Raw genomic sequence first — 19,093 nt, 5'->3', positions numbered from 1 at the left:
ATATATATATATATATATATATATATATATATATATATATATATGTATATCTTTCTCATCCTGAAAATACCTATTTCTCCATAAAGCAACTGTATTTTAAGTGACTACTCAGAAAACTGCATGTGAGACAAAGTGGGAAATGGGCATGCTTTCTAAATGCTTAACAACCATAAACACAGCACAACTTCACATTTTAAGACATAAAGTTAGGTAACTGTCCATAAAGGAGAAACTATGTAATGAAATACATTAAGCTTGTCTGTAAATCTCAAGATGTCCTTTTCTTTTAAATGATATTTCCCCTGAGATTTTCATACATTTTGGGCATGTCCATGCTTGGTATCCTACCGCCCAGCCCCTCCCATTCCCCACTTCACACCCTTAATCAAGTCCAGTTTCTGTCACCAAGCTACTTACTATTCTTGGACAACGTACATCACTAAAGAAGGCTGACCCTCCCTCTCCCAGCAGCTTTGCAGTGTAGTGGTGGGGGATTGGGTGCCCATGATACCCCCTCCATGTTGGGATTTTGTCTAGCTTGAGCTTTAGCAGGTCACAAGTACGCTATCATAACTGCTGTGTGTTCGTATGCACAGCTGCCCCGTTGAGCCTGGAAAATGCTTTCCTTGATGTTATCTCTCATCTCCCATCTCCATCTCTTACAATCTTTCCACCCACTCCTCTGAGAAGATTCCCGGGGCTTTGGGTAAAGGGGTGTGACATGTCTATCCCATTCAGAGACAAGCACTCCATGGTCTCTATTCTCTGCACACTCATCAGCTGGGGATCTCTTCACTGCCAGCTACCACAGGGAGAAAGTTCTCTGCTGAGGACTGAAAGTTATATTGACTTACAGGTAAAGCAATACATCATTAAGTCTTAATACTATATCCATTTTAGCAATAATAGTACTGGTTTCTCCCTTGGGGTCTTATTTAGCTTAATTAATTAATTAGTTCTTGGTCCTGTCAACACTGCCAGGTATAGATTCAATCTCTTGAAACAGGCCTTAGATTCTATCCGAAGATGGTTGGTTACTCCCATCACATTCGTGCCCTGTCTTAATTAGTGGGAAAATCTGGAGAGATTTCATAACACACACAAATAAATGTAAATTTTTAAGTTTTAAAAATGTTTTAGTTTTTAAAAAATGTTTTAGTTTTATTGTATCCTGAATTGACAAAAATAAGAGCTTGGTAAAACCTGCTTTTAGCAGTCAAAAATCATCTTAAATGCATACACACACACACACACACACACACACACACACCTTAAAAGTAAGTATATGCTGACAGTACTGCTCAACAAAATTTTTAAAATGTTTAAAATTTTTTAACATTTTTAAAGGAGCCACATTTTTTGTTATCCCCCCCCATACCAGGATATAAAATGAATATAGAGACAATTACATGAAGACAATTGTCATGGATGTATAAAACAGCTCATCTGCAGAGAAAATAATACATGAACAACTATGAATGGTTGTGTCAAGATTATATTTATTATATTTAAGAGAAAGAATAACTTTTCATTGGTGAATTCTCTGTATGAGATTCCTCAGGAAATGTGAAAGAGTTTTTAGGAAATCTACCCTAAGTATTTGGGGAAAGCTTCTGTTAAACCTGAGGAGAAAAAAAATTCCACGGCTGTCTGACTAAAGCATGTAGTAATATATGACTAAAGCATGTAGTAATGTATGACTAAAGCATGGAGTAGTGTATGACTAAAGCATGGAGTAATGTATGACTAAAGCATGGAGTAAAGTATGACTAAAGCATGGAGTAAAGTATGACTAAAGCATGGAGTAATGTATGACTAAAGCATGGAGTAATGTATGACTAAAGCATGGAGTAATGTATGACTAAAGCATGAAGTAATGTATGACTAAAGCATGTAGTAGTACACAAGGGTCTGTCCAGATGACCACCTCCCCCTAAGTCAGAGTTTCAGAGAGCAACTCCTCCCTGGCTTTTGAGGAGGTCCCTTTTGTGGGGAAGGGTTAGGGTTGGCAGAAAATAGCTATTGAGGTCATTAGCTGTTAGTACTTGGGGGGCTCAGGCCTCAAGTCTGCCTGTGGGGTGGATAAGGGCAAGAATACACCGTGTGGCAGGGGAGTCATCACGGGTGTTGAGGAGTTTAGCAAAGCAAAGGGAGTGGGTACATGTCGTGGGGATACAGTAGGGAACTTATTCTCAGGCGGTATGGAGACTTAATACCAATGTGCCACACTGTGGCTCCTTAACTGTGTAGCTTCTGGTTTCACACTTTACCCAGAGAAGGGAGGGGAAGGAGGAAGAGGTGGCAGAAGGCATTTCTGGTGGCCATAGAGAAGACTGCTGGAGGCTATATAAAGGGAGGACATGACCCCTCCAAGGAATGGCGGGGGTTTTATTGTTGATATGAGGGAGAACACAGCCAGAGGGGAAGAGTCCAGAGCAGGAGAGAAGATGGGAGACTAACTATGGCCATGATCTACAGGCAGAAGCACCATTGAGGACAAGCAATAAGTCTTGGCTGAAAGGGCAAGATGCCCACATAAGGGAAAAAAGAGTGCCCAGCAAGCAGTGAGCGTGGGGTGCCCCTGCCCAGGAAATGCCATTGAGGCTAACCCCTCAAGCTCTTGGCCAAACAAGCCTGGAAATGGATGCAGGGAACACAGCAAGTGTAAGCCTCCCATAGGGTTTGGCTGAATTTGGTTGTGGAAAGTGAAAGAAGAAATGGAGACTCAGGAGTCAAACTGTCCTTCCCGTGAGAGATGCATTAACACTGCGACTAGCACGGCACAGTTGAGGTTCAAAGCAAGACTTTCAGTTCTGACAGAAAAAGCAAGGTGTGTAAGGGTCCATGGTTCACCAAAGAGTGACACCCAGGCCTCAAATAGTATGTAAAACGCAACGAGTGTTTTAGTCTGCAGAAGTCCAGCATGCTGGGGTCTACCCTCTACCCCCAAAGTGAGCTCGAAGGCCTGATTTAAAGCACATTAGGGGAATTCCTGGAAGGGGTAGGGGACCTCTATCTTAATCTTGGCTCTGTCTCTAGGGACATTCCAGAACCGCTGCTGGGACGGGGGATGTGGGGGAGGGGCTGGAAACTGTTGCTGGTGCAGTCTGGAACCCGCTGCTGACCCATGTCCTTGCCTCAGGCCACGTGGCAAGGCAGCTTCTGAGGCCTGGACTTGCCTGGACTTACCCAGTTCTTGGAAACAGAGATTTAGGCCTAGTATCATGAACGGCAGATTTGAAATGGGTCGTGGAGTCAACCTAGCTTTCTCAGGTGTCTTCTCATTAGATTCTGAAGGAATGGGAGGTGATGCACCCACAGAAAGCAGGCCTGGTTAACATATGATCTGTGCTATGGACACACATGACTGACGCGCCGCGGCTCAGAATGACAGCTGACGTGTAACTGCAGCTCAGCTGTCAGGCAGGAGTCTCATTCTGTTCCCCATCCCATTCACAGTCAGGTTTGCTCAAGGCCTACAAGTTACCTGGAAGTCCAGATTTTTGCCAGATTTTCTAACTGGAAAAGCTGCTTCCGCCATTTTAGAAGATGAAGCCATCTTGGTTTCAGACCGTCAGGATCCTCCAACGAATGACCAAAGGGCAAAAGGGCAGAGCCAGTCTAGGGCACAAACCATACATCATCAAACCAAAAAAAAAAAAAAAAGATCACTCTCAAGCCATAAAATGGAATGGAGTTTGCCCTGCTGACCTTGAGACCCACAGCTTTCTTCTGTATGGCCCCTCCTGTCGTGATGGTGGCGTCCACACCTATTTCAGAAGCAGATCCCTTCTGCTTTTTAAGTCTCACTGGCAGAGGAGGGCTCTGCCTCAGAAAGAATCGTACCATGAGACTTGCTCACAGCCACGTGAGGTGATGACCTGGGACTCAACCAGTGCTGTGTTGCTGTGAAGAGACATGGAAACCAAAACAACTCTCATAAAAGAAAGCCCTTCCTTGGGACTGCTTTATGGTTTCAGAGGTTTCTTTGTTCTCAGGATGGGAAGCACGGTGGCTCCCAGGCAGACAGGGTGCTGAAGAAGCAGCTGGATGTTCTTTATCTGGATCTGTAGGCTTTCTGAAACTTCAAAGCTCACCCCCAGTGACACACTTCCTTCAACAGGGCCACACCGCCTAATCTTTTCAAACAGGGCCATTCCATGGTGAGCAAGTGTTCAAATCTATAAGCCCATGGGGGGCATTCTCATTCAAACCACCACAGTGCTGGAATGGGTTAAGGCATCAACACGGTTGGGACAAAGTGAACTCCCTTTGCATGTGAGAAGGCATAAACGGGAATCTGAGGGTGAATTAGGCAGGGCATGATAAGGTAAAGCACCTCCTTCAAATTCACGTGCTGAAGCCCTGATTCGCAGTACCTTAGGATGTGCTATTTAACACATTGAGGCACTGGGGTGAGCTCTCAGCTAATACAACTATTGTTTGTATAACAGGAATGTTTGAACCCAGGCACAAACAGAAAAAATACCATGTGGTAAAGACATGGGAGAAAGAAGTGTATCTATAAGCTAATGAAAGAGGGCCCAAACAGAATCAAGACTTTTATTTTGGGTTTTAGTCTTCCTAACTGTAAGAAAACAAATGTCTACTGTTTGCTGCCCTCCTGACTGTGGTATTTTGTCATGGCAGGTCCGGCAGACTATACAATCAGTTTAATAGTGAAACATTCAGCAATAAAGGGGAATTATTAGGACTGGGAATGTAGCTCAGTGACAAAGTGCTTTCCTATCCTGTGCAAAGACCTAAATTTCATCCCCAGCCTGGGGGAGGGGTGGTGGTGGAGACAGAATTACTCATAACAGTATTAGTTAGTTTTCTGTTGCTGTGATAAAATATCATGACCAAAAGCAATCTGGGGGAGCAAGAGTTTCTTTGGGCTTGTTGTTCCAGAGGGAGAGTTCATAAAGGTGGGAGAGCAAGCAACCACAACAAGAACTGAGAGATCAGAACTTCAGCCACAGACATGAGGCAGATGGCAAACCGGAAGTGGATGAGGTTAGAAACTCCCAAAGCCTGCCTGCAATGACATTCTTCCCTCTAGCCAGGCTACACCTCCTAAACCACCCCTAAGCATTACCACCAACTGGGATAATTGGAGACCAAGTGCCCAAATACCTGGGCTTATGGAGGGCAATTCTCGGTCAACCCTTCACATTCCACTCCCTGGCCCCACAGGCTCATGGCCATGTCATAGTGCAAGATGCATTTAGTTCAACTTCAAAAGTCCCCACAGCTTCCAGAGTCTTGGCACTGTTTGAAAGTCCAAGGCCTCTCTTCTGAGACTCATGGAGATCTCTTATCTGTGGGTTCAGTTAAAATTAAAAAGGAAATGATGAACTTCACAACATAAGACTATACATTACCAGGGCTGGAGAGCTGATTTAGACGGTAAGACTATACATTACCATTTAAAAAGGAGGAACACAGGTGGGCACTGTGGTGAATTCCTGGACCAAAACCTACCCGAGGAGTCCTTTTCCAGCCCCCAAGCCCCACCCATGGGATTTAGGATTGTAGATTGAGGAAGGGTTAAAAAATAAACAGGACAATCAGGCCAAGCCCAGCACTCCAGCTGTGCAGTTCTTCCAACACCCTCCCTAGGTACTGAAACAGAGACAGCTGCCTGAACCGTGGGGCAGCTTCCCACCAGCTGCCCCTTGAAGTGCTCACCTCCTCCTGCTCCTGGCTCCTGGGAGGATACTGAGGGTGCCCCTCTGTGAAAGCATGCTCTCCTGCCTGTTTCCTGTTTGGGGGGGGGGGTCTTTCTTTCTGTTGGAAAAGTTCTGCTGTATCACCAAGTACACTGCTGGAGTATTTATTTAGTATTTATTTAAAAACAAACAAACACAGCCGGGTGTGGTGGCGCACGCCTTTAATCCCAGCACTTGGGAGGCAGAGGCAGGCGGATTTCTGAGTTCGAGGCCAGCCTGGTCTACAAAGTAAGTTCCAGGACAGCCAGGGCTACACAGAGAAACCCTGTCTCGAAAAACCAAAAAACAAACAAACAAACCATAGTATACCTGATATTGAGAAAATAAAATAAAATTTACAAATCAAAAGATTAATTCTTTTTAAATGAAGCAGCCATTCCCCCTTATTTTAGAGGGTGACAGAACATTGGAAAAGGGAAACTTCAGCTGCAGAGAGGACCACTCAGAGCCTTAACCTATTGGTTATCCCAATTATTAAAGATCTCTTCTTTCTAGTTAAGTTTAGTTAACCACTGTCAGGTTTCTTCTTTACTAAGTTTGACTCATCCTATAAATTCTACCATCTGTTCCACAATGTAGCTCATCCAGGGAAGTCATCCATTCATCTCTGAATGGAAGAAATCCTCCTCCTCCTCCTCCTCCTCCTCCTCCTCCATCTCTCTCCACAGACAGATCTCGGTGCTCAGCCTTCTATGCAGTCTATGTGCTTCAGGCCTGCCGTGCACAGGTGTGAACTTTAGACCACATAAAAAGCAAGGGCAGGGCTTGGCATCCGGTACCAAGTACACAGATGCAGATGATAAGGACTCCACCTAAACATAATGTACTGGGCACTGCAGGGGAACTCTGGGAGGCCAGGGGAAAGGAGATGCCAGTCAATCTACAAGGCTCTGGCACGCATTTGCGGAGCTGGTTTTTCTGCACCTTTAAAACCAATACAATGGAGTACAACGGGTTTGATAATAACAAGCATCTGAGTTAACCATTAAGCGGAAGAATGAGAGGAGGTCTTGCAGTCGTATCAGGATGAAGATTATGGCACGTCACTTCTTTCTGCAAAACGGAGGAGGAAAGGATAATCTAGGCAGATCTCTCGATACCAACCACGTCATGGGCCGACCTGAAAAGTAACCAAACATAAGCAACAAAGTGAGAAGCATTTTCTCTCGGAAAGCTCCCATCTTCAGGCAAGGACATTTTGCCCACAGATTGCTTCTATCACCCCGTGCTCTGTCGATGACTTTTAAGTAAAATCAGCCAATTGTGAAAATACTGGTATATAAAGACTAAATTCTAAGTGTGAAAAATTCTTGACTTTGCTGCCCATGAGAAACGAACATGTAATGAATACTCAAGGATGAAAACTTTAAAAAAAAAAAAAAAAGAAAGAAAATACCAGCTTTCAGCTTTGCCTCTCAACACAGTCCCCATTCGTGGTGAGCCCAGACGAACCAGGAGCTCAGCAGAGGGAGCTTTGCAATAACGCTATATGGAAGGACTGAGAAAATCTCTCTGCACACCTCCTATGATCACATTAGGTAGGGAGACCTGGGAGATGCCAGCAACAAGTGAAGGCCAAGGAAGATGTGAAAGCCAGTCTTCTCCAACCCATAAACAGATGGCTTGACACAGACCAGATGCCAGGAAGGATTAAGAAAGTGAAACAAACCTCTGCTCCAATAACTGGCTGATAATCTCTAATAATTTTTTTAAAGATTTATTAATGTATTTATCTGTAAGTACACTGTAGCACTCTTCAGACACTCCAGAAGAAGGAGTCAGATCTCATTACGGATAGTTTCGAGCCACCATGTGGTGGCTGGGATTTGAAGTCAGGACCTTCGGAAGAGCAGTCAGTGCTCTTAACCACTGAGCCATCTCTCCAGCCCTCTAATAATTTGTTATGAAAATAAGGATGCAACCTTTACAAAATCAAACAAATAAATAAAAGATCAAGAATTATAGCTAAATAAAGACAGAGACTGTACATCATGCAGGTCTCCACAATCCAGGCGAGACACTACAGAGTCCAGGGTTGCTACAATTAAAATGGATAAGACATAGAAACAGTAAATTATGAATTGCTTCAAAAGCCAAAGACAGAAAAAGTAGGAAAAAAAACTCTAAATGGCTTGAATGCTGTTTTTAATAGACAAAGACTTCAATGCAATTATTTTAAATCTGTTCCGAGAACTAAAACTGTTCAAAGGATTAAAAGAGAATACAATGAATGTAACCCAACAAATAAGATACCTAAATAGAGAAATGCAAACTTCAAAAAAAAAGAGTGGAAATGCTAACACTGAAAGGTACAACCACTGTACTGTAAGTACACTGATGTCAAGAACTCCTTAGAGCAGGGCCTTATAGCAATGTACACTGTGATGTCACAACTTGGCAAGCTGAGGCAAGAGGATGATAAGTTCAAACCAGCCTGGATTATAAAGTGAGACCTGTCTCAAAGATAAGGAGAGAGGGGAGAGAGATAGAGAGGAAAAGGTGGGGGGGGGGGGGGGGGGAGAGGGGAGGGAAGGGAGGGAACAAAAAATCAAATAACTTGAAAAATAAATAAAATAATCTAGTTTGGAGAGCGGGGGTGAAAAAGAATGGAGACAAATAATAGAGCCAGCCAACCACAGGAAAATATTAGATTTCTCCACATACATGCAACACAAGCTCCAAAAGAAGAAAGGGGGAGGATGAAGAAATGCTGACTGAAAAACCTTCCAAATCTGATGAGAAACTTTACCTTATAGACCCAAAGAGCTCAGGCAAAACTGTGAACTTTAGGTTCACAGAGAGAACCTCTCTCAAAACCAGGAGAGGATACCTTAAACTCATGAGTTTTAAAAAAAAAAAAAAAAAAAAGACAGTGTGGAGTGATGCCTGAGTCCTCACTGTTGATGGAAGGTGAATTTCTGGGCTAGTTAAGGTCACCCCTAAGGCTTTCTGCCTTTTTTGCAAGATATCCCATGACCCAGCCCCAGAGAAAGAGATGGAGATGGAGAGACAGAGAGAGAGAGACCCAACATTGGCCTCTGGTCTATGTATACCCATGTGCATACATCATGCTCAGAAAGGAAAGAGGGGGAGTGGAGAGGGAGAGATGGGACTGAGAGAGAATATGAATGAGCGAATGAATGAATGAGTGAGTGAATGAATGAATGAATATCTGAGAAAGCTAGACTGACTGGTGAAGACATTCATCTCCCAAAGACGGGCAATAAAGCCTAGAGTGGATGACTGCTTCTTCGAATGCAGATAAGCGAGAGAAAGGAAACTTAACAAGAACAAAGAAACACGGGCCAAGCAACAGAATAACACTCACAGCAAAGCCATTGCAAAGACATGGAGAGCTGTGAATTACCAGAGCACATGTCCAAACAGCTGTTTTAAGGAAGCAAGGTAAGTCACAAAGGAACAGACTGATAAATCAGAAGGAAATATAAGATCTAACCAGGAAGTCCAGCAACAAGAAATGAGATGGGAAGAGGCCCCGTGCCTGAGTCATCTGCCCCACCCACCACAGTCAGCAGGCTAGCAGTCAAGTAGCAGGCCTTATGATGGCCGGGGTAAGGCAGGCCCGGGTCCTAACTCCAGTCTGGAGAATAAAAAGACAGCAGCAGCAGTGATTGAATGATCTGCTTCGTTAGAGGTTAATTAAACCAAAATACCTCCAGAAGGGCCTGTGTCAGATACGGAAAAACTTCCGGGGACCCGGTCAAAAGCCCAGGAGGAGGTAGCCCCGTGACAGCCACAAAGAGAAGACAGTGATGTAAAAAGAAAGGTTGGGGCAGGATTTTGCTGCAACATCGAAAGTCACTGCTGGTTCTGATTAACGTAAGCAGTCAAGAACCGTTTATTCATTACATATCATGAATGTAAGTAGTGAGTCTGCATGACTGTGTCGAGAATCTTTGCCCATCCCCCATCCTCCGGACTCTCTCAGTCACCACCCACTTCCTTGGGAAAAATAACATATTTTTCTGAATAATCATAGCTAATGTTTATAATTTTGATAGGTGGAATAGCAGTACATCGTATCTGCTTCAGTTAAGTGCCTTCTACAGGATGAGCACTGGACACAGTCATCCGTGTGAATTCACACCAGACCTTCTCCAGTTTTGTGAACATGGCATTGTACGTGCACTTGCTCACTGCTAGATTATCCGTCAGCCTATATTATGCTGTAAATTGTGTCTTTTGTCCATTGCTTATGTTTTTCCTTATAAATTTGTAATGGCTGGGGTCGGAGAGATGGCTCAGCAGTTAAGAGTACTAGCTGCTCTTCCAGAGAGCGTAGGATTGATTCCCAGCACCCACACGGCAGCTTAAAACTGTCTGTAACTCCATTTCAAGAGAATCAGGGGGCTGGTGAGATGACTCAGCAGGTAAGAGCACCCGACTGCTCTACCAAAGGTGCAGAGTTCAAATCCCAGCAACCACATGGTGGTCATAACCATCCTTAATGAGATCTGACTCCCTCTTCTGGAGTGTCTGAAGACAGCTACAGTGTACTTACATATAATAAATAAAATAAAATAAAAAAAAGGGAATCAGGCTTTCTCTTAGATATGAATTCAGGCAAAATACCCATACACACACATACATACACACACCAAAAAAATTAAATTTGAAAAAAAACAAAAAGTAAATATGTAAAAAGCTTTATAATTATAAATATATATAATATTTATAGCTGCCAGTTTCCTGATTTATCCCCATCTCTTAGACTTTTGGTTTAATTACATTGTGTTTTTCCGGGTGTATGCCGTGATGTGCCTCTGGAGATGAGAGGCCCTGTAGGAGTGGGTCCCACCTCTTCCACCGAGACTGGGCATGGGTCAACAGGCTCAGCAGCAAGCACCCTTTACTGGCTGACACATATAACCAGCCCCCTTTTCATCTTTTTTTTTTTAAGATTTATTTATTTATTATATGTAAGTACACCGTAGCTATCTTCAGACACTCCAGAAGAGGGTGTCAGATCTTGTTACGGATGGTTATGAGCCACCATGTGGTTGCTGGGATTTGAACTCCGGACCTTCGGAAGAGCAGTCAGGTGCTCTTACCCACTGAGCCATCTCACCAGCCCCCCTTTTCATCTTTTTAACATTAAAAAAAAAAATTGCCTACACAAAGCTGGCCCCATCCCTTGTCTGCCATGAGGTGGTGTGGGCACAGGAGAGATGGCTTCCCACAACCCCTTGCTGATTGCAGAACTCAGTAGAGCAGGCTATGCGCCTGGACTGGCCAGCACAGTAGAGCCTGGCCCTGGTGGTACCAGTGCAGGTGAGCCAAACCCGAGGGCATGAAAGTGGGAGAGCTTGTCCCACCCCTTATTAGCTGTGGCACTTGGGTAAGCTAGCCAGGCAGGCTGGCCCTAGTGTTATGGGTATGAAAGAACTGGTGGGCTAACCAACTCAGCTCCTATTCATGCCCAGATTCAGGGCTTAAGGTTGGCTCACCCCAACATCTACCCCATCTATGAACTACTGGGGCATGTGAAGGAGCCAGTCCGGCTGAGCCAAAGCAGCGGGATCTCTATGACACAGATCAACAACAAGATATCTGAGAGGAGTCCCGGTGAGGATCTGGTACTGGCAGTGTAGCAGAAGCCAGAGGCCTTGAACCAGACCAGTGAATGACTCATTACAATGAACTTTGCAAGTAAAGGTGTTTGGACAAAGAGGTTATATGACACTGTGACACAGTGCAGCTTCCATGATGAGATTTTGGTTCTCTTGTTTTCCTTTGACAGAGGGCAGGGATCATAAGGATGGAGGGAAGATACAATGGGGCAGGGGGATGAGTGGGATTGGGGTGCATGACGTGAAGTTCACAGAGAGTCAATAAAAAGCTTTTTAAAGTTACTACATAGTAACGTTTCTTCTCTCTCTTTACACTGAGTCAACAGGCACTTACCTGGCCTCCATTTCTCCCCACCACACTTATTTATTTTCACAGCCCCGTGCCCAGCAGTGTTCTCCCCAACCCTAAATTACCTGGCAGACAGTAATTTATAGTGATTTAAGGGCTTTTCACATAAAAAGTCTTGATCCTTGTTGGTGTGGCTTATGATCAACTCTGCTTCTTGCCACAGTGTGGAGGGGGGTTGTGGGGTTTTTTTTGGGTTTTTTTTTTTTGTTTTGTTTTTTTGTTTTTTGTTTTTCGAGACAGGGTTTCTCTGTATAGCCCTGGCTGTCCTGGAACTCACTTGGTAGACCAGGCTGGCCTCGAACTCAGAAATCTGCCTGCCTCTGCCTCCCGAGTGCTGGGATTAAAGGCCTGCGCCACCAGGTCCGGCCTGGGGGTTATGTTTTTGAGGCAGGGTTTCATGTAGCCTAAGCTGGCCTTTCCTTTATGAAGAAGGTGAGGATGACCTTGAGCTCCTGATCCTCTGGCTTCCACCTCCCAAGGGCGAGGACTATAGGCATGCAGTGCAACCCTATGCCTGGCTCAAAATACAGAGTGGAAAGACTTATTTTCTATCATGTAAAACAGCTGGGTGTGTAGTGTATCCTTGTGATCTCGGTGCTAGGGAGACAGGCGGATCCATACAGCTCATGGGCAGGTCAGCCAGCAAGCAAGCATATGTCGTGGGCTCCAGGCCAATGAGAAGTCCTGTGTTAGAGTAAGGTGGATAGTATCCCTCAGAAGTAATACCTGAGGTTGTCCTCCGGCCTCTACACACCCACCCGCTCCTGTCTCTGTCACCCCCACACCCCCCCATGCACACATGCATCTATATGTGTCTATATGTACATATACGTCTTCATCATTCAGTCACCTAACTACGATCCTCATCTTTTAGGCATCCTGGAACGGCGATGGCAAACTTCAAGGGCCATGCTCTCCCAGGGAGCTTCTTTCTAATAGTGGGGCTGTGGTGGTCAGTGAAGTACCCACTGAAGTACTTTCACCACAAGGGCTTGAAGAAGAACAGACTGAGCCGTCAGCAGGAGCGGATTGAGATCATTGAAGGTGCAGTGAAGGCCCTATTTGCAATCATTGGTAAGAACAGAGTCATTTTGTCTATGGTACCCCCTCACATCCAGAACCTTCAACCTACCCCCCAGATTCTGTGAAATAGATGTCTTGCTAGCAGAGATAATAGGACAAGGTCTTAGATGACTGCTAGTCTGTTTTATTCTAATATCCATATTGTAAAGCTTTATATTAATAGTTCATAGACCCTCTTATTGTATACACTATGAATAACTACCAAGTAAACTAGTTTTTGCCCTATGAAGTTATAGGAACAGAACAAATACTATGTGAAAAACAAAAAATGCAAATAAGAATTGTGGGAGATTTTTTTTTTAAAGCAATTCAAAGTTCTAAATAGGGTTTAGTTTAAATTAAATCATCATTCCCCCAAAAAGTCTTTATCTAGATCTCAGGGTAATTAACAACCCACTCATTGGCATATCCTCCACATAAAAGTCTCAAGCACTACCAGGAGGGGTACCCACAGGACGGCCAACAAGGCAGACAACGGAAAGCCCTCAGAGGGGCTGTGAGGGATTTCAGCCCTACCTCTTTCTCCTTGGATCCCCCACCGCTTACTTCAGCAGCACCTTGGGGACTGGCAGGGAGCTCCAGGTTGCCTGCCACTTCTCCTTGGCCTACTGCCCCCATCTGGGTGTGAAGCGGTGACTTAAGACCCTCCAGCATGTAAATAAAGAAAATAATAATAATAAAAAAATAAATAAATAAAAATTAAAAAAAATTAAAAAAAAAAAAAAAAGACCCTCCAGCAAGCAACACGTCAACTCCCACCAGATTCAGCCAAGACTTCTTGCGTGCACTAGGCAATTCTTTGTGGAGATCATGAGCACCACAGGATGTCTTAGTAAGGAGACACTGCCTTTAAAACAAAAACAAACAAAAACAAAAGAGCTAATATGTTTACCATCCTGCCTGCCATTGTTCAGGTCTTCCATTCTAGTATCAGTGGTACTTCTTCTAGATCATTCCACAAACTTCCTGATCCCTTAGAAGTGAATGCAAAGCAGAAAGTGGCAGGACCCACACGCTATCCAAAAGGCTTGGCTTTCTCAGTCTGGCCTCATTCCTGTCTCTCTTTAGATACCCTGGCCACAGTGTGAGGCCTCATGCTTACCTGTGTTTTAAAGAGTCCTGTGCTGAGGGATGGTACCCACTTTATGGCAGCCCCACCAGCAGCCGGGGGGGGGGGGGAGATGTCCTGCTTATCACTGCTGTGGGGCAGAGTCCCTGGAGACCAGGATGTTCCATTTCCATCACTGCTTCTGCCGTATACTCAACCCCTAAAGGAGCACCCAGGGACAGCTGTCTCTGTACACTTCAAAGAAACATTCTGTATGGAAGTAGTGTTCAAGTGGGTCTGCTGACCTGCGAGTAGCTGTCATTCATCCCTGGACCCGGTCCCTGTCTCCAGGCCACCTTTTCTATCACGTATGCTGTGTTGCCACCTCACCCACCTCAGGCCTCACTTTACTCCCTGGCAGGGATCCTGGCAGAGCAGTTTGTTCCAGACGGACCTCACCTGCACCTCTACCATGAAAACCAATGGGTCAAGCTGATGAACTGGCAGCACAGCACCATGTACCTATTCTTCGGTGTCTCGGGACTCATGGACATGCTCACCTACCTCTACTTCCACATGGTGCCCCTGGGGCTAGACAGAATGGTTTTGGCTATGGCCGTATTCATTGAAGGTAACTTGGCTGGAGAAAGGGAAAGAAAGAAAAGTTGACCTTACGAGAGATCAGAACTTAAAAAGACAAGAAACACTAAAATATAAAGACCTTCCTCAGAAAATCAATTCTCAAGACTTCCAAAGCCTAAACAGGGTTAGGTCCTATGCTCTGGGTGGTCCAGATAGCATGGTCCATAATGAAACCAAGAAAGCTTGTGATCCCACCTGAAAACAAGTGTACAAGTGTGTGTGTATGTGTGTGTGTGTGTGTGTGTGTGTGTACGTATGCATGTATGCATCCATCCATGTATGTATGCATGTATGTATGTATGTTCACTCATTCAACTTCTTACAAACCAGCACCATGGCTAAATTACTACGCCCACTCTGTCTTGCCTTTCAATGGAATCTGCAGCAGACACATTCTTTTATATTCTCAACAGACCCACAAAACCTTCAGTCTGCAAGTGCTTGCTGACAATGATGGCATGGCAGCAAAATGCTGAAGAATCTTAAATTGATTTGAGACAAATACAGGGGAAAAAAAATCCAGTAACTGGGAAGGGCCAGAGTGAATGTTCTTGAGCAGGTTTCTGATGGCTGTCTTTGGTTCACACAGGTTTTCTCTTCTACTTCCACGTCCACAACCGACCTCCCCTGGACCAGCACATCCACTCACTGCTGCTGTTTGGTTTGTTTGGAGCGGCTGTCAGTATCTCTCTGGAGGTCATCCTTCGGGATAACATTGTGCTGGAGCTTTTCCGAACCAGTCTCGTTATCTTGCAGGGAACCTGGTTCTGGCAGGTGATTGCTCACACTCAATATGGTCTGGTCTGGTCTGAAAAGCCCCTTGGAGATGCCCAAGAGAAATCCTGACAGTGGCTTGTTGCCTGAAAATGCAGCAAATACATCCGGGGGTAGAGGGTGTCTGTCTGGATGACCTTCCTATCCCCACACTACTCCTTGACCTACGAAACTTTTCTCTGCTAATAGCTTGCAGGGACACTGGCTATATACCTGTATTCACTACACTACTCATATGAAACGGAAGTCCTCAAGTTCAGCTAATTTTAAATCAGCCTATACAACAACTAAACCTGAGAGCGGCTTTCCTGTGTGATAGGGCTTCTGGTATAAGTGAGTTGTAGGAACTGTGAGGCAGTGAACAACAGCCTGCTGGCCATGAAGACAACCTACCAGAAACATCTTCCTTTCTTCCTCCAGATTGGATTTGTCCTGTTCCCACCATTTGGAAGGCCAGAATGGGACCAGAAGGACATGGACAACATCATGTTCATCACCATGTGCTTCTGCTGGCACTACCTGGTTGCTCTCTGCATCGTAGCCGTCAACTACTCCCTTGTTTACTGGTATGTTTGAAACATGTTTTGTGCAAGTTTTCTCTCCCTAACTAGTTTCCTAAAGTGGCTAACCTCTATTACTTAATGACTGCCAATGTCTTGCTAAATGCTGCACAAAATATTCTTCATCTGTAGGGAAGTTACCACAAGTCTTACTTGCCAGCAAGTCGAAGGCTAAATTAAACTGCCTGATTGGGTCACAGCAAACCTGTTTCAAGTGCAAGTCTAAGAGATTCTAAGCTAGTGAATGATAGGGAAATCCTCAAAGCAGAAATCAGTCTGGGCTGAAGTCCCTACTGTCATGAGTTTAGTGATCCCATCATCTATTTCAAGACTTGTTTTGCTTCCTTCCTAAATATGCAAGCATCAAACTATGTACCAGAGCAGAAAGTGCTATGTACCTCTGAGCATAACAGAGATGTAAGAATAACTGACCCCTGCATTCACTGTCCCGGGCACCACACGGTGACCTCTGTGACCCTCATCGCTGGCTTTGTTGGTGGTGGTGCTTTTAACAAATGGGGAAACAAGGCTTCGAAAGGGCTAAATAATTTTACCAACTAGTAAAGGGAAAGCAAAGCTGAAAGTTGGCATGTGTTATTATAGAAGTGTGTTGTCTGTGGAAGCTGCCACTGCCTCCCGCCCCACCCCATCCTCATTTCCCTACACCCAAAGCAGATATACTTCACCCAGAAAGAACCCCCAAGTGACCAAAAAAAGGGCGTTTCTTCTAGCTCTGCTTTCTGGTCTGTAAAACAGCTAGATGGCAAGAGGCTGAATATGGTCTCGAGAATAAGTGGGTCACTACTAAGTCCCTTTTTCTTTCTACTATGAACACACCAGAGAAGCTAGATGTGTAGACTTTGTATCACTGCTTAATAGACACCAGCAAAAGGCTCTGCTGATGTCTTCTTGACATCCAGAAGTTATTGAATGGAAGACTTCCTTGGCTAATCTAATGGTTCTTATGGTATGTCTACTACAGCTTTCTGACTCGGGTGAAGAGACGTGCAAAAGGAGAAATCATTGGGATTCAGAAGCTGAAGTCTGATCACACTGACCAGTCAACCCTTTTGAGTGGCTCGGATGAGGAGTGACATCAGGCTTGGGAGAGTGGAGACCTCACATCCTTTTTAAACAATAGCTGGAAAGGATGCAGCTTGTCCCCTGTACTCCAAGGCTTGCCTTATGTGCTCCTGTCCCTGGGACTCTAAGGTTTGCCGTATGTGCTCCTAGGGCTCCATATGCTGCATCCCTCATCTAATACAAAGCTAGAGGCTCAAATACAGGAAATGAGACCTCGAGTGGTTTTTATGCACCACAATATTTAAGCATGGCTTATCTTAAAATCTGTATTATAGTAACACAATCCATACAGAAAAGTGAACACCTTCTAGATGCAGGCCTGTCCTTGTAGAAGAATGACTTTACGACTCTGAATTACACTAGGAAGTGACCATGTGGATGAAGCAGGCCGGACATCACATGCTGCTTCTGATAACTTGCCCCTCTTCTCTCAATCAAGCAGGGACTTTCTTCTCAGAAATGTACCAGAAGTTAGATGGCAACAGCTCAGTGTCTTCAATGCAGAGCCAAGGCTCTAACACATCTTAAATAAAACAGCAACTCATGGGCTTTGGTATTTTCAGTGTTATCTTTTTAAATATTCTCTAATAGGTTATACCAGAGTACTACATTTTAGCCTTGATCAGAGATAAAAGTAGGTGAGAGATATAATGTCTTTAAATCAAGTAGCTAGTTCATAGCTGAGCTGAGAACTGAAATTCTGCTGATTCCTCAATAGTATCCTTTTGAGGAGCATTATATTGCAAGTCTATACCTCCTAGATGCAAGGGGGAAAAATCAGGTTATGAAAAGCTTCCAATTTTAAAACAGCTAAAACTAAAAATGTAATGATTTTGAATTCTTTTTTTTTTTTTAAGATTTATTTATTATATGTAAGTACACTGTAGCTGTCTTCAGACACTCCAGAAGAGGGAGTCAGATCTTGTTAGGGATGGTTGTGAGCCACCATGTGGTTGCTGGGATTTGAACTCTGTACCTTTGGAAGAACAGTCAGGTGCACTGAGCCATCTCACCAGCCCGATTTTGAATTCTTAACACAGACTTTGATACTGTTGGTCTTGCCCAGGTTTTGTTTTGTAAGGTTTGTTTGGTTTTTATGCCTTTTCCTCAACAGGTATTTATTAAACATCCACTTTGCCCTAGCGCTGAAATGTCTGCAAGAATTAATGAGATGTCCATCAAGGCACTGACGGTATAAAGTAAAAGAACTCCTAAGGCTATCATGGGCAGTGTGGTGGGCACCTGGTAAAAACAGTGCAGGGGCAAGCCACACGCCTTTAATCCCAGCTCTAGGGAAACAGAGGCAACTGATCTGAGTTCATGGCCAATGTGACCTACAAATTAACTATCAGGACTGCCACAGTTTTTTGAAACCTTGTCTCAAAAACAAAAAAAAAAAAACAAAAAAAACAAAACAAAACAAAACAAAAAAACAAAGCAAACGAAGCACAGGGGCTGGAGAAACAGCTCGGCTAATAAGAGCACCTACTGCTTTTCCAGAGGACCCAGGATTGACTCCAAGCTTGGCAGCTCACTACTGTCTCTAACTGTAGTTTCTGGGTATCTGTTATTCTCTTCTGACCTCCATAGGGACCAGGCGCAAACGTGGTGCACATACACGTAAGCAAACATACACATACATAAAATTAAAACAAATTAAAAAAAAAAGTAATACACACATACCACAGAGGAACAGGGGAGAAATGGAGAGCTGGCCCCTTTAAAGAAGGTATATCCAGACTTAGTAGTATATACAAAGCCACACAGAACATGGAAAACTAAACATACACACTAGTTCCAGTGAGATGAGGGAGACCTCTGTGCTGACTGAATGCAAAGGGTCTTCACCTTTCTCTTGGACAACCTTGTGTGATGCTGGGACACTGTCTCAGTGAACCCTCACCTTCCCCTGTCATTTAAGCATGTGAGGCTGGTCAGCGTAAGACCAAATAGCTACAAGGCAGAAACACCGATCACCACTGTGACCTGGAGGCCTGCTGTTCCTTCACAAAACACCCACAAGCACAAAGTTCTTCAGGTTCTCTATTCACGAAAGGTTGGCCGGCTGGCCTTGGAGAAAGCCACAGACGGGTTAAGAATCTGAAACTACGAGGTGTTAGAGAACTCCTGCACTCCCCTTTCAAGGGTCCCTTTGGTTTGCCAGCTGAGCAGGAACTCAAACCCACTTAACCAATACTGGAAGACCCATTCACCAGCAACAATACAAAACT

General features: G+C 44.4%; 1 protein-coding gene across 1 annotated transcript in view; it reads left to right on the top strand.

The window, feature by feature from the left end:
• Tmem45b (transmembrane protein 45B) overlaps nt 1–17,379 on the top strand; it is a 38,190-nt gene extending 20,811 nt beyond the window's left edge. Inside the window, exons 2-6 of the mRNA XM_021205896.2 lie at nt 12,547–12,746; nt 14,225–14,434; nt 15,035–15,219; nt 15,640–15,785; nt 16,762–17,379. Coding sequence (XP_021061555.1) covers nt 12,563–12,746; nt 14,225–14,434; nt 15,035–15,219; nt 15,640–15,785; nt 16,762–16,873 — 837 coding nt within the window. The 5' untranslated portion in view covers nt 12,547–12,562 and the 3' untranslated portion in view covers nt 16,874–17,379. The remainder of the gene's footprint in view (nt 1–12,546; nt 12,747–14,224; nt 14,435–15,034; nt 15,220–15,639; nt 15,786–16,761) is intronic.
• Nucleotides 17,380–19,093: the final 1,714 nt, after the last annotated feature.

The sequence above is a fragment of the Mus pahari genome, chromosome 10 (assembly GCF_900095145.1).
Source record: "Mus pahari chromosome 10, PAHARI_EIJ_v1.1, whole genome shotgun sequence".
Classification (NCBI taxonomy): Eukaryota; Metazoa; Chordata; class Mammalia; order Rodentia; family Muridae; genus Mus; species Mus pahari.
This window is presented reverse-complemented; position numbering and strand designations above follow the sequence as displayed.